The following is a 12442-nucleotide window of genomic DNA, read 5'->3' on the forward strand; positions in this document are numbered from 1 at the left end:
AACCTGTACATTAATGTTTATCGTGGTTCTATTCATAATCATACAAAATTTAAAACAAACTCAAATATTTTACAGTTGGTGAATGGATAAAGAAATTGTGATATTGGTCAGCCACAGTGGCTCACGCCTGTAATCCTAGCACTTTTGGAGGCTGAGGCGGGAGGATCGCTTGAGGTCAGGAGTTTGAGACCAGCCTCAGCAAGAGTGAGACCCCCATCTCCACTAAAAATAAAAAAATTAGCCAGGCATGGTGGCACACACCTGTAATCCCAGCTACTCGGGAGGCTGAGGCAGGAGAATCACTTGAGCTCTGGAGTTTGAGGTTGCTGTGAGCTAAGCTGACGCCATGGCACTCTAGCCCAGGTAACAGAGCGAGACTCTGTCTCAAAAAAAAAAAAATGTGATACATTCATACAATGAATATTACTTATCAATGAAAAGGAACAAATTATTAATAAATGCACAACTGGGATGAATCACAAAGACATTATGCTGACTGAAAGAAGCCAGTCTCAAAAGGTTAGTACTATATATTTCTGTAAACTAAAAATAAAATCCAAAGCACCCCTCCCACTGACTGAACGTACCCCCTCTTGGCCAAGGGAACCTCAGAAAAACCCTAAAACTGAATTCTCAGCAATGATGGGAAGGGAGATAAGACACACCTCCTTATACTCCCTCCCATTTAGAGCTTAGACTCAACAGCATTAATGTTAAAATAGAGATCAGAAGACTGACAAAACAGACTCTTCGTGTCAATAAAATACTAAACTACAAACAGGACTTGAGGCCATGCAAGGCAAAGGTTAAGTCAGGCCTTACAAACTGTAAAATCTCATTAAACATTTTTTTTATTAGCCTGGCATAATGTGGCTTACTTTCCAACCTGACTCTGGTATAGCATGACATGACAGATAGTAGACCTCCCTATCTTAACTCAAGTATTCCTTTCTTCTAATTCTAACCTTTAAGCAAAGCTTCATTTCTTTAACCAATTGAAAATCAAAGAATCTCTGAATCCACCTATAACCTGTAAAGCCCCCCATTTTGAGATATTCTGCCTTTTCAGTTGAACCAATGTATACTTTCCACATACTGATTTATGATTTTACATGCAATTCCTGTCTCCATGAATGTATAAAACCAAACTGTAACCCAACCACCACAGGCACACTTTCTCAGGCACTCTTGAGATTGTGCAGTTCCAGGCCATGGTCACTCTTACTTGGCTCAGAATAAACCTCTTTAAATTATTTTACAGAGTTTGTTTTTTTCCGTTAAAACTTCCATTTATGTGATACTCATGATAAGACCAAACTATAGTGATGAAGAATAAATCATGGTTTCCAGAAATTAGATATGAAAGGAGAGTGTGGCTATAATGGACTAGTGTAGGGGATTTGGGGGCATAATAGAGCTTTTCTGTAACCTGATTGTGCTGGTGGTTACAAGAGTCTATATACGTATTAAAATTCAAAGAACTGCATGCCAAAAAGTCCATTTTACTATGTGTTAATTGAAAAAAATAAAAGGTGGGGAGAACTATAGTCTTCAAAAATGTTAATTGAAATGCTCCAGATTAAAGGAGCGTGAAGAGATATGACAATTAAATGCAATAGTTGATCCTCAACTGAATTCTATACTGAAAGGGAAAAAAATGCTATAATGTCCTTTATATCAACAGATAGAACAAATATCCCTGAAGCTTCCACTCTAAGCTTACTCAAAACCTGGAAAAAAATTAACTAGTGATCTTAAGTTCTTTTCTACATTAATTAATTAACAGATTCAATTAAGTATTCATAGAGTACAGGTAATGTACTTGACGGAGATAAGAAACCAGAAAATCCTCTTTTCCTTTAACACTGCTCAAAGTCTTGAATTTTTCCAATACTATCTGCCAAATCATTTATCCACTCTTCTTTAATAGTACTTGCTGCCATAAAAACATTACAATTGTGGGTGGCTCTTAAGAGTTACTTTTCTAAAAAGTTGTCCGAGATTGTTTTTCTAGTCCAGTAGGAAAGTTACCCATTTTACAATATTGCACAATGTCCAGATTTATGGACATTTTCTCAAGCCATCCCTTTATAGAGAGAATTTTTTTCCAAGTTGGAAAACTCTTCCTCCCAAAATATGTGCATGCTTTACAAGTAACAGCAAACCTCAATACTAGCTGGCTCACTTAATAAAAGGAATTTATTGACTCACTGATCACTGATCAGGACTCCAGTTTCATTCCTCTGCAGCTGCCTAGGCTCTGCCTCCTCCCGCTTATCAATTTCGTCCTCAGGCTGCCTTCTACTGTGGTGTCAAATGTCTGCCAACAGCAATTAGGGCTGTCTGTTTCTTCAGTCATATCCAAAGAAAGAGAAAAAACATTATCACTGAACCAAAATATTTAAAAGAATTCCAAACCTCCTGACTATGTATGTAGATCTTAGATCACATACCATCCCAGAACCAATCCCAGCCAAACAGCAGGGGCGCTACATACTGTAAAAGAGAAATAGATGTTAGGGAGGAAACGGGTAGACACCTTTTTGTGGAGGCCTGTCCTCCAATACAATGTTCTCATCACTCTTCCAAGATTTTACAGATGTGGAAACCGAAGCCCCGAGGGGTAATCGGCCCACGTTCCCCCTGACAATAAACGGCAGTGGCAGGCTTCAAAGCTAGCGTGCAACCCATGGCCCCACGGCTGTGGAGCGCTTACGCTGCTCAGGCCCCGGGATGGTGACCGCGCAGAAAAGGCAGGGCGCGTACAGGGAACCGCCTCCCGGACGCAGAGGCGGAAGCGGAAGCGCCTCTGGGCCGTAGCCATGGAGATGAGGGGGGCGGGGCCTCCCCGGAGAGCGCAACCTTTGACCTGCAGTCGAGGCAACGTCAGAGGTGGCTGCAGACAGCCGTGCTACGGCGACGGCGGGCGGACTGCGGGGGCGCCGGACCGCAGCGGGTGCGAGGCGATGGAGGTAACCAGGCGCGGGCGGCCGGGCTGGGGCTGGGGCTAGGGCCGGGTCCACGCACCAAGCCTTCCGCGCCGAGATGTGGGACGTGGGAGTGGGCCCCGCGGGAGGGCACGGCATCTTCCCCCTCAGTGCCCGCCTCCCACCTTCCGCAAACTGCCTCGCGATTACCTGTCCCCTTAGAGCCCGGTGGGTACGGTTTTCCACAGTGATAGTCACTGCCCTCATTCTGTTTCTCACTTAGAAGGCTTTCATCCACTTCATTCCACAGAGGGTTTTTATTAATACCTGTAAGGTTCCACGCGTTCCATCTGGAATTATTAATAGGAAAAGTTCTTCTGACACCTGGGTTTGATTTTGTTTTGCAGGATCCTGTTCAAGATGGGGTGGCTTCACCAGCCGCCCCTGGGCCCGGGAAATCTAAGGTGAAGAGAATACTTGACTAGCAGACTCCCTGAAGAGTGGAAGGGTGATGGATTGGAAAACTTTGGCATAGGAAGAGGGGTGGCCTATTTTTAAAAAATAGCCCTACTCCAAGGGATCTCAGTTTTGATTTACACAATCACCCATCTATTTCCTGTTTCCTTCTTTATTTTTTTAAGTCTCCTGATATGGAAAAGACTTGACTTTTTGTTTACTTCCTGCTCCTGGTTCACACTGCTGAGAGATCCTGCAACTTTTCAAATATTAAACAAAGCGGTCTAATTTATCAAGGTTTATATAGTGGTGTGGTGGAAAGAGCACTGACATAGGGTGGAAATCAAGAGACAGTTCTGTACGCTCCAGTTCCTACACTGTGAAGGAGAGTTGACTTAGTCAATTCTTATGGCCTTGTACAATGTTTAACATTCAATGATTGAGAAAGATAGTGGTTTATTGCTGCAGTTTATTTTTTGTGTTCCAAGTTTCAGGCATTTGCCTAAGCACTAACTAGGTTACTTCATTTAAGCTTCTTGGTAACCAGGAGATAGATACTGTTGTTTTCCTCATTTTACAGATGAGAAAACTGAGACCTAATAATTATTCAGTTGAAGTTGCATTTGTTAATTTTTTAAAAATGTGGAACAAAATGCAGTGTTTGGTTGGCATAAAGATATATTCAGTAGAATGTTTTCATTTTTAGGCAGACCTTATGTTTCTTTTTTGTGGTATACTAGAAGTATGAGTTATAACAAGATGGTAACATGACCACATCTTTCAGCTGGAAACATTGCCCAAGGAAGATCTCATCAAGTTTGCCAAGAAGCAGATGATGCTAATACAGAAAGCTAAATCAAGGTGTACAGGTATTGCGTTGAAAATATTCACCTTGGCCACAATCTCATTTAATCATGGTTAAAAATAGTAGTTTTTTTTGATAGTGCATTGGCTTGTTTTCTTTTTTTTTCCCAGTGATTCCTAATACATTTTAGACAGTTTGGTAGAATCTGTTATTACTTAACATTCTAACCATATATGTGTGATTTTTTTAATTATCCCACATTTCTAAACAGCAGCTCCCTTTGGTTTATTAAAATAAAGTCAGGGAGGAAGATTTTAAAAGTTTGTTAAAGTTAAGCATTTTTTTCCTTCATATGGATTTTAGATTCTTCTGAGTAAAATGTTTTTTTCTAGAGGAGTCAGTTGAAATGTTAGAGACACAAGGTTGTAAGCCCAAAGAGATTTAAAAAAAAAAAAAAAAAATGGAGTCTTCAAGTTAAGTAATAAAAGATTTCCATTCATGGAAATTTGAAGTGTATTTATCTGATAAAGTTGATTGATTCCCTGTTCAGTTTCCTTTGCTTTTTTATTATACATGCATGAGCTCTTGAATTTCCAATGACTTACAAAATGTTAAGTGCTAAACCTAAAAGTAAAGATTGACTTTGTACTAGAAAAGGACAAATTATGTTTTGAGAGGTTGGATCACCTTGTGATAAAGAGAATAATTTATTTGCAAAGATGTCTACACAAGATGTAGACATGTGTTGATGAAATATTTAGATTAACATGCTTAATATGGGGTTAGTTGTTGCTTTAAGATTATATAGTAAGAAGTATTTATAGCTGAAATAATATGATGTCTGGGATATGGTTCAAAATTATCAGGATGGGTAAGAAAAGCGGAGAATAAGAATATGAGTACTGATTGGGAGAAAACAAAATTGGCCATTTAATAATGCTAAAGCATAGGAATGAGTGCAATAGAGATTCATCATACTGTTCCCTTTAGTTTTCTATTTGAAGTTTTCCATAATAAAAAGGAAAGGAAAGGGTAATATTCTGTGAGTGAAGCTAATACTTCCTCAAAGTATCTGCTTCTTACAAATATTCTGGATTTGTAGGTTTTGGGGTTTTTTTTGTTTTTTTTTTAGAACGTACTTATCAGTTTCTCAATAATTATTTTCTTCATTTCTAAACTGGAATCATTTATAATTATTTAGAATTAGAGAAAGAAATTGAAGAACTCAGATCAAAACCTGTTGCCGGAGGAACTGACGATATTACCAAGGTAATGAGACAGTTGTGAATATTGTTTTAATTTTTATTTATTTACTTAGAGGAAATGTCTAATGACAAATAGAATTTCCCCAAGAATTGCCTGCCTGCCAGAGGCTATCTGGCTTTCTGTTTCTGCTCTACCACTTCCTTTCTGGCCTTGGTTGTTTTTTTTACCTCTCTGATTCACCATAAAAACAGAGTGTTAATGACCTCTAGGTCCCTTTCTTTTCCGAAATTATTATTCTCCCTTCTTCCCACATACTTTCTAATTATGGTGGTTTTCTGTCATGCTTTTCCCCACCTCCCCTCAGAAAAACTGGCCACACTTAGGACTTCAGTGATTTATAGGTATACTGTATATAATCTATAGATAGATCTGTATCCCAAGACATGACTACTGACCTAGATCTCACAGTTGTATTTCTAGCTGCCTGGGGAAAAAAATTCCTCACACATTTCACTTATTATCTCCTCAAACTCAACATGACCATATCCTCTCCCCTGTTTGAGTCAGTGGTACCACTGTTTTTCATGCCTTTTAACATTAGAATCACTTTAGCTTTCCTATGTCCTTTATCCTATACATGTGTTACTCACTAGAAACCTATTTGCTTTAAGGTATTGCTCCAATTTATCTTTTTCTCTCCATTTGTATGGCTGTAAAATATACCATGTCTTACTTGACCTATTAATATTTTAATAAACATCTAAATGGGATTTCTATCTCTTTTTAATCTTACAGACTCCTGCCAGATCACAAAATACCATTTTTATTCCCTGTTTAAAAACCCGAGTTGCCTCTTATTGTTTCCATTCCCTTAATGCTAACTAAAATGCTTTTTCATTCCCCCACTTCACCTAAGCTTCCTTAAAGTTTCTTTTGTTTCTCAGAGCTCTGCAATAGTGTCTTTTGCATACTATCCTTTGATTATATATTATCTTATTTTCTCATTAGGTGGCTTCCAAGTTATGAGCAGTGGACCACTGAGGGACTCTCAGAGAGTTGCTACAAAGGGTCTTTAAATCCATATTCATACCACACACTATCATTTTGTTCTTTATTTTGCTAAAACAATATATGAAGCTTGAATGAGTGCCATTTCAATTCATAATATATGGTTTCATATAAGTATTACTGAGTTCACTGTTTTGTTTCTATATTTGATTATTATATGTTTTCTTAATTGTTGATAGCTAATATACAACTATATATTAGTTGAGGAAGAGTGCTGACTCCACCCAGACTGCCTGATTCAGGTCTTTAAACCCTTGCCTTTCCACTGACCATCTATGTGACCTTGACTACGTTTTTTTTTGTTTTTTGTTTTTTGTTTTGAGACAGAGTCGTACTCTGTTGCCCAGGCTAGAGTGCCGTGGCGACAGCCTAGCTCGCAGCAACCTCAGACTCCTGGGCTCAAGCGATCCTCCTGCCTTAGCCTCCCAAGTAGCTGGGACTACAGGCACGGCCATCACACCCGGCTAACTTTTTTCTATTTTTAGTTGTTTGGCTAATTTCTTTCTATTTATGGTAGAGACGAGGTCTCTCTCTTGCTCAGGCTGGTCTCAAACTCCTGACCTCGAGCGATCCACCTGCCTCGGCCTGCCAGAGTGCTAGGATTACAGGCGTGAGCCACCACGCCTGGCCTTGACTAAGTTTTTTAATTTCTTTCTCTATGATTCAGTTTTTTCATCTGTAGAATAGAGATAATAATACCTACTATTTGTAGGTTAATGTACTAAATGAGTTAATACGTGTACAATACTTAGAACTGGGTCTGTCTCATAAGTGCTCAATAATTATTATCTCATTATTATTATCATGTATTATTTCTGGGAGATATTTATATACACATGTACACATACATACATAAAAATACACTAAAAGGGGGCCTTTATATTTTAAAAAAGAACCACAGAGTCTTTTCTGATTTTTTTTTGTCAGTTAACTCTAAACCCTTAAAATACTTTTTATAAAATTGCATTTCAGAATAAGAACATCTAAATATCTGCCCTGTTTCCTTCTTGTCACCAATCAGTGCATTCTCATTGACAGGAGCTCTCTCAAAACTACTCCTAAAGACAAAACTAGAAAATTTCTCCAAGCTAGCAAACTTTGCCTTTCAGGTTATTTTTTTTTTTAGATACATTATATTTGTATATATTTATGGGGTACATGTGAAATCTTGTTACATGTGTAGAATGTGTAATGATCAAGTCAGGTTATTTAAGGTATTCATCACCCAAATATTTATCATTTCTATGTGTTGGGCATATTTCAGGTCTCCTAGCCATTTTGAAAAGTGTAATACATTGTTGTTAACTATAATCACCTTACTCTACTATCAGACCTTAGAATTTATTCCTTCTATCTAACTGTATGTTTGTATACCTTAACTGATCTCTCTTTATACCCCTCTCCCTATACACCCTTCCCAGTCTCTGTTATCTATCATTCCACTCTCTACCTTCATGTGATCTGCTTTTCCAGCTCCCATATATGAGTGATAACATGTAATATTTGACTTTCTGTGCATGGCTTATTTCATGAATACTATTCATGGCCACATAGTATTCCATTTTGTATATATACCACTTTACTTTATCGATTTATCTGTTAATAGGCTCTCAGGTTGATTCCATATCTTGGCCGTTGTGAATAGTGCTGCAATAAACATGGAGTACATGTATCCCTTTGATATATTGATTTCTTCTCCTTTGGATAAATACCTAGTGGTGGGATTGCTGGATCATATAATAGTTCTCTTTGTAGGTTTTTGAGAAATCTCCGTACTGTTTTCCATAATGGCTGTACTAATTTACATTGCCTCCAACAGTGTAGGTACACAGTAAGGATGTTCTATACATCCTTACTAACATCTGTTATTTTTTGCCTTTTTAATAATAGCAATTCTAACTGGAGTAAGATGATGTCTCATTGTGGTTTTGATTTGTGTATCTCTAATGATTGGTGATGTTGACCGTTTTTTCATATATCTGTTGGTCATTTATATGTCTTCCTTTGAGAAATGTCTATTTATGTCCTTTGATAATTTTTTAAATGGGATTTCTTTTTTTTTTTAACTGTTCAGTTGAGTTCCTCGTATTTTCTGTTGAGTGAGTAGACATGGGAAATAATTTTTCCCATTTAAGGGGTAGTCTCTTCATTCTGTCAATTGTTTCTTTTGCTGTACAGAAGTTTTTTGGTTGAATATAGTCCCGTTTGTCTATTTTTATTTTATAGTCCCATTTGTCTATTTTTATTTTTATTTTTATTTTGTGCTTTTAAGGACTTAGCTATAAAAGTTTTGCCTAGACCCATATCCTGAAGAGTTTTCCTTATGTTTTTTACTCTAGTACTTTTATAGTTTGGGGTCTTATATTTGTCTTTAATCCATCTTGAGTTGATTTTTGTATCGGGTGAGAGGTAAGGGTCTAGTTTCATTCTTCTGCATGTGGTCATCCAGTTTTCCCAGCACCATTTATTGAAGAGGGTGTCCTTTCTCCAATGTGTGTTCTTGACAGCTTTGGTGATGATCAGTTGGCTATAAGTATGTGGATTTATTTCTGGGTTCTCTATTCTGTTCCTTGGTCTACATGTCTGTTTTTATACCAATACCGTGCTGTTTTGGTTTGTAAAGATGCTGACTGTGATATGCAGAAGTGAGGTGAGAGCCCCAGGCCACTGGCAGAATGGTCAGGTATAGGCAGCAGCACGTTGTGGATCTGCTGCTGAGGAGAGAGGTGTTGCTTTCCCTGGGAGCAGCCATAGGCAGGCAACTTTACCTGTGCCTCAGCTCTCAGAAGTCTGCATCCATGGTGATTGCGGGCAATAGAATTTGTCCTTGGGGTGCATGCGAATGTACAGTTGTCCCTTTGTTTGGGGTGGGCGGGATGGCTGCCACCTCTGCTCTGGTTGTAGGGCAGGATGCAGTCCAGTGGGGTAGGGGTTGTGCTTTCAAAATGGTGCCATGCTGCCACTGTCCAGCACTCAGGGGCTTGTGGGACCTGGTGTGAGCTCTCTTTGGAGCAATGCCTTCATGTGGTTTCTAGGAAGCTCCCTGTGTTAGTTTTGGTGCCCACAAGGGTCAAGGGACTCTCCGTGGCTAGGACTGTAGAAGTCCATGGCAGGAATATGAACCACTGGGGTCTCTCACTTGCTCATTCCCTACATTAGGGAGTCCCTTCCAGCTCCTATCCCCCAGCCAGTCTCTGCTGAGCAGACTGTCTCACTTCCTTCTCTTTCTTTCCTTTAGGTGTTTCTTGTCACTTCTCTGTTGAATTCCAGTATTCTCTCTCTAAAGTTTCATTGCCAACCTGACATATTTGACTTTTAAATATTAGTAAGAATAATAAACCATTGTGTCCTATCTCAAAATTTGAGGTGCATGGTATTACAGTGAACATGGTATTACAGTGCTGCTTCTAAATGCAAGAGGCAGACAAAAATTACATGTTAAGGTACTTAAATTTCTAGTACATGTCACTCTTAATAATTTCTCTTTTAAAATCAGATTTGTATTTCCTAAGAAATATTATCCATTCTGTGCGTCTAGTCTTTAAGGTTTTTTTGTTTTTTTTTTTTTCTGAGACAGAGTCTCGCTCTGTTGCCCGGGCTAGAGTGCCGTGGCATCAGCCTAGCTCACAGCAACCTCAAACTCCTGGGCTCAAGCGATCCTACTGCCTCAGCCTCCCGAGTAGCTGGGACTACAGGCATGCGCCACCATGCCCGGCTAATTTTTTTTTCTATACATATTTTTAGCTGTCCAATTAATTTCTTTCTATTTTTGGTAGAGACGGGGTCTCGATCTTGCTCAGGCTGGTCTCGAACTCCTGAGCTCAAACAATCCACCCGCCTCAGCCTCCCAGAGAGCTAGGATTACAGGCGTGAGCCACCACGCCCGGCCTAATCTTTAAGGTTTTCATAGCTGTTTTCATTTAGCCTCTCAGTATATCTCCTAAAATTAATTATTTAATTTAGGTTTCTCCTACTTACCAATCAGAAGTTTATATTGCAATACTATATATAAAGTGAACCAACTAATTTTAAAATTATTTTAACCAAAGTAATATGCACATGATTGTAAAATAATAGTAAATTCTATATAACTTATAATACCAAATAACTTCTGGAAATTATCTCTGTATTTCTAAATATGCTCTTACTGCTATTCCTTGATTTATCAATTTTAGACATTTATTAACTTTTATAGCAGATGAAAATTTAGCTATCTTTCACCACCACTCCTACTTTCCAAATAATCAAACAGGTCAAATAATCTGTTTTACCTTTTCTTCTGGTCATCTGCCTTCTGAAGCTTTCTGTCTTCCTACACTAATTAGGTCTGGATGTTCTCTAGATCTGCTGCACAAATCTCTTTGGATTTGCGATACTCCTGTGAACTTCTACAGTGCTTTCCTATTTTGTCTCCACTATTTGGCAGGTCATGTCATTCACTTTCTGATTTAAGCATCTCATTTTGGTAGAGCTCATCTTTCTGTAGCTTCCTAAGAATGAATACATGGAGGTAAATGTTTGTGTTGTCTTGTATTTAAGAATTCCTTTTTTCTACTCTCATGTTTGAATGATAGCTATTACTTGATAAAGAACTTTAAATGTTTCTACATGTTTTGTTTTTGGTTTTTTAAACAACAAAATTTTTTTATTAGTATTTATTTCACATTAGAAGTTTGGACGTAGCAGTTCTCAGGCTGGTGCAATCTCCCAATGATGCCATTAGGACGCAGATTCTCTTCATTGCTGTGCTCCTGCTTTCTCATCCTATTGACCTAGGAAATCAGGAGTTTTAGGTTTTAGTTCTATACTGTCCATTGAAGAGGTAGGCAAGGAAGAAAGTTTTGATTATAGAGGTTGAAGGAGACAGTCTAAAGAGTATGCCACCAAACTTCCTAGAATACTTACCTAGAATTTGTATTTTCATTCCAGTTTTCCAGTTTATCTAAGAAATGCCATCAACTTTTAATTTTTACACCATTGTATTGAAATTTCCATTTCAGTGTTAAATATTTAATTTCAAAGAGCTCATTCTCTTTATCCAAATGTTATTTTTTCATCTTATTATTTAAAGATTCAGCACATTCTATTATCTTTCTTTTAAGTCACCCGATATACTTTATCTATTATCCTTCTGAGGAAAAAAAATTCATGCTATCTTCAAGGTCTGCTTCTTTTGCATTGTTTCTGTTCCTTTCATATTTAATTATTTTTAATGTAATTACCTGTGATCCCAAAAAAAGCTAGGATCTTGAAGATAATATACATCTTCCATTGTAGTCTCTATCCGCTTCCTAGTCCACCCTTCTAGTTTCCCTCACCCAAGGTGACCATTATCCTAAGTCCCATGTTCATCATTCCTTTTCCTTTCCTTTTATTAAGTCTTACTGCATCTATAAGTATCATTTTTTTACTTTCATTTTTAACTTCACTGAAAGAGTATCATGTTGTTTGTAATGTATTAGGCCTTTTTTCACTTAATATTTTTCTAAAGCTCATCTATATCATTGCATGTTACCATTACTGCTATAGAATATGCCATTGTATTACTGTAACGGTATATTCATCAACTACACTACTGATGGGTATTGGGGTAATACCCAGGTTTGTACAATGGAGTACAGTGCTATGAACTTTCTTGTATGCATCTCCTTTATAAATATGCAAAGGATTCTCGTAGGTAAATGGATGAAATTGCTACATCAAAAGTTACACGAAGGTTCAGCTTACATGTAACATGAAGTTACATGAAGGAGATAATGTCAACTACTTGATACAGTATTTGAAAAAAAACTTCTACCAACAGTGTACAAGGGATCCTATGGATCTGTGTCTCCTCTAGCACTAGATATTGTACATTTTAATTTTTGCCAGTCAAATGTGTGTAAAATAATAGGTCATTGTAGTCTTGATTGAAATTACTCTTTGTCCACCAGTCTTTTTCTCAATGGGCCAGTGAGGCTCTTATTGGTTTGTAGAATTT

At 37.9% G+C, this 12442-nt stretch overlaps 1 protein-coding gene across 1 annotated transcript in view; it reads left to right on the forward strand.

Moving 5' to 3' along the window:
• The first annotated feature begins 2930 nt into the window (after positions 1 to 2930).
• Positions 2931 to 12442, forward strand: part of GCC2 (GRIP and coiled-coil domain containing 2) — a 48488-nt gene continuing 38976 nt past the window's right edge. Inside the window, exons 1-4 of the mRNA XM_012664322.1 lie at positions 2931 to 2972; positions 3335 to 3391; positions 4168 to 4252; positions 5390 to 5457. Of these exons, the coding sequence (XP_012519776.1) occupies positions 2967 to 2972; positions 3335 to 3391; positions 4168 to 4252; positions 5390 to 5457 (216 nt within the window). The 5' untranslated portion in view covers positions 2931 to 2966. The remainder of the gene's footprint in view (positions 2973 to 3334; positions 3392 to 4167; positions 4253 to 5389; positions 5458 to 12442) is intronic.

The sequence above is a fragment of the Propithecus coquereli genome, unplaced genomic scaffold (genome assembly GCF_000956105.1).
Source record: "Propithecus coquereli isolate 6110/MARCELLA unplaced genomic scaffold, Pcoq_1.0 Scaffold88, whole genome shotgun sequence".
NCBI classification, from domain to species: domain Eukaryota; kingdom Metazoa; phylum Chordata; class Mammalia; order Primates; family Indriidae; genus Propithecus; species Propithecus coquereli.